The 1,109-nt window shown below is 57.4% G+C and overlaps 1 protein-coding gene across 1 annotated transcript in view; it reads right to left on the reverse strand.

Annotated features, from left to right (window-relative positions):
• The window catches only part of LOC103267365 (HLA class II histocompatibility antigen, DRB1-1 beta chain-like), a 19,100-nt gene that overhangs the window by 11,282 nt on the left and 6,709 nt on the right, over positions 1-1,109 (reverse strand). Inside the window, exon 2 of the mRNA XM_008064968.1 lies at positions 52-310. Coding sequence (XP_008063159.1) covers positions 52-310 — 259 coding nt within the window. The remainder of the gene's footprint in view (positions 1-51; positions 311-1,109) is intronic.

Here is a 1,109-nt window from a genome sequence, read left to right on the forward strand (position 1 = left end):
TCTCTCTCTCCCTGTTCACATGGACACTGGACCCCCGCCTGGCGTGCCCACCTCTCCGCGGCACACGGAATCTATCAAAAATCTTGTAGTTTTGTCTGCAGTACGTGTCCCCCGCGGCCCGCTCGTCATCCAAGAGATCCTTCCGTCGGTGCCAGGACTCGGCCTCTGGCCGCCCCGGCTCTGCCACGGCCGCCGGGAACTCCCCCACGTCGCTGTCGAAGCCGATGCACTCCTGTCGGTTATAGATGCTTCTGTGCACAAACCGCAACCGCTCCGTCCCGTTGGAGAAAGGACACACAAATTTTACTTGCTTCAAGAAACGTGCAGTGGAGTCACGAACGGTGGGGTCACGCGGGTGGCCTCCCGGGATAACGTCGATCGCGACGCCACCGATCGCAACAACCTGGGGGCTCCCTGAGGGCTGCGGGTCGCAGTGACACCTGCCTCTCCTGCCTCCCTCCGGCTACCACCACTTCGCGGACTCATCTTCCATCTGCCCAAGGCGGAGGGGCCCTCACAGGCGGTAAAAATCCCTCTGATCCGGCCATTTGGGTTCCTCTCCCCGACTGTGAGCAAGGCTGGAGAGCTCCAAACCAGAGGCCCAGGAGGGACAAGGACCTGCCGCATCACTGCCTCCTGTGCGCCTCCTCCTGGAAGCCTCCGCCTAAAGACCCTCCCTCTGCTTCTGCCTCCCATCCTAAGCTCTATTCCCACTTTACACAGGATCCACCGCCTTCACTCTCTAAATAAGTCCTTAGTGCTGACCCTGTGCCAGGCCTGTCCTGTCCCCCTGAGAATTCAAGCATGGGCAAAGCACATCTTCCACCTGTTCACGAACCTTCAAGTATAGTGAAAGTGACTACAAAACACAAACACACAAGAATTCATAGGGAAATGAGAATGTCAAAAGAGAAGTGTGGAGCTCCAGAACAGAGAATAACAGGAAGATCTAAATTACACTAGGATGTCAAAAGAAGGAAGGACTCTCTGAAGAATAAGAGTTAAGATGTAGGCGGGCTCGGGGGCTCAGCCTGGAATCCCGCGCCTTTGGGAGGCTGAGGTGAGTGGATTGCCTGAGCCTGCGGGTTCGAGACCCGCCTGGGCAGCCA

The sequence above is a fragment of the Carlito syrichta genome, unplaced genomic scaffold (assembly GCF_000164805.1).
Source record: "Carlito syrichta isolate Samal-C Ts95f unplaced genomic scaffold, Tarsius_syrichta-2.0.1 Scaffold308116, whole genome shotgun sequence".
NCBI lineage: Eukaryota > Metazoa > Chordata > Mammalia > Primates > Tarsiidae > Carlito > Carlito syrichta.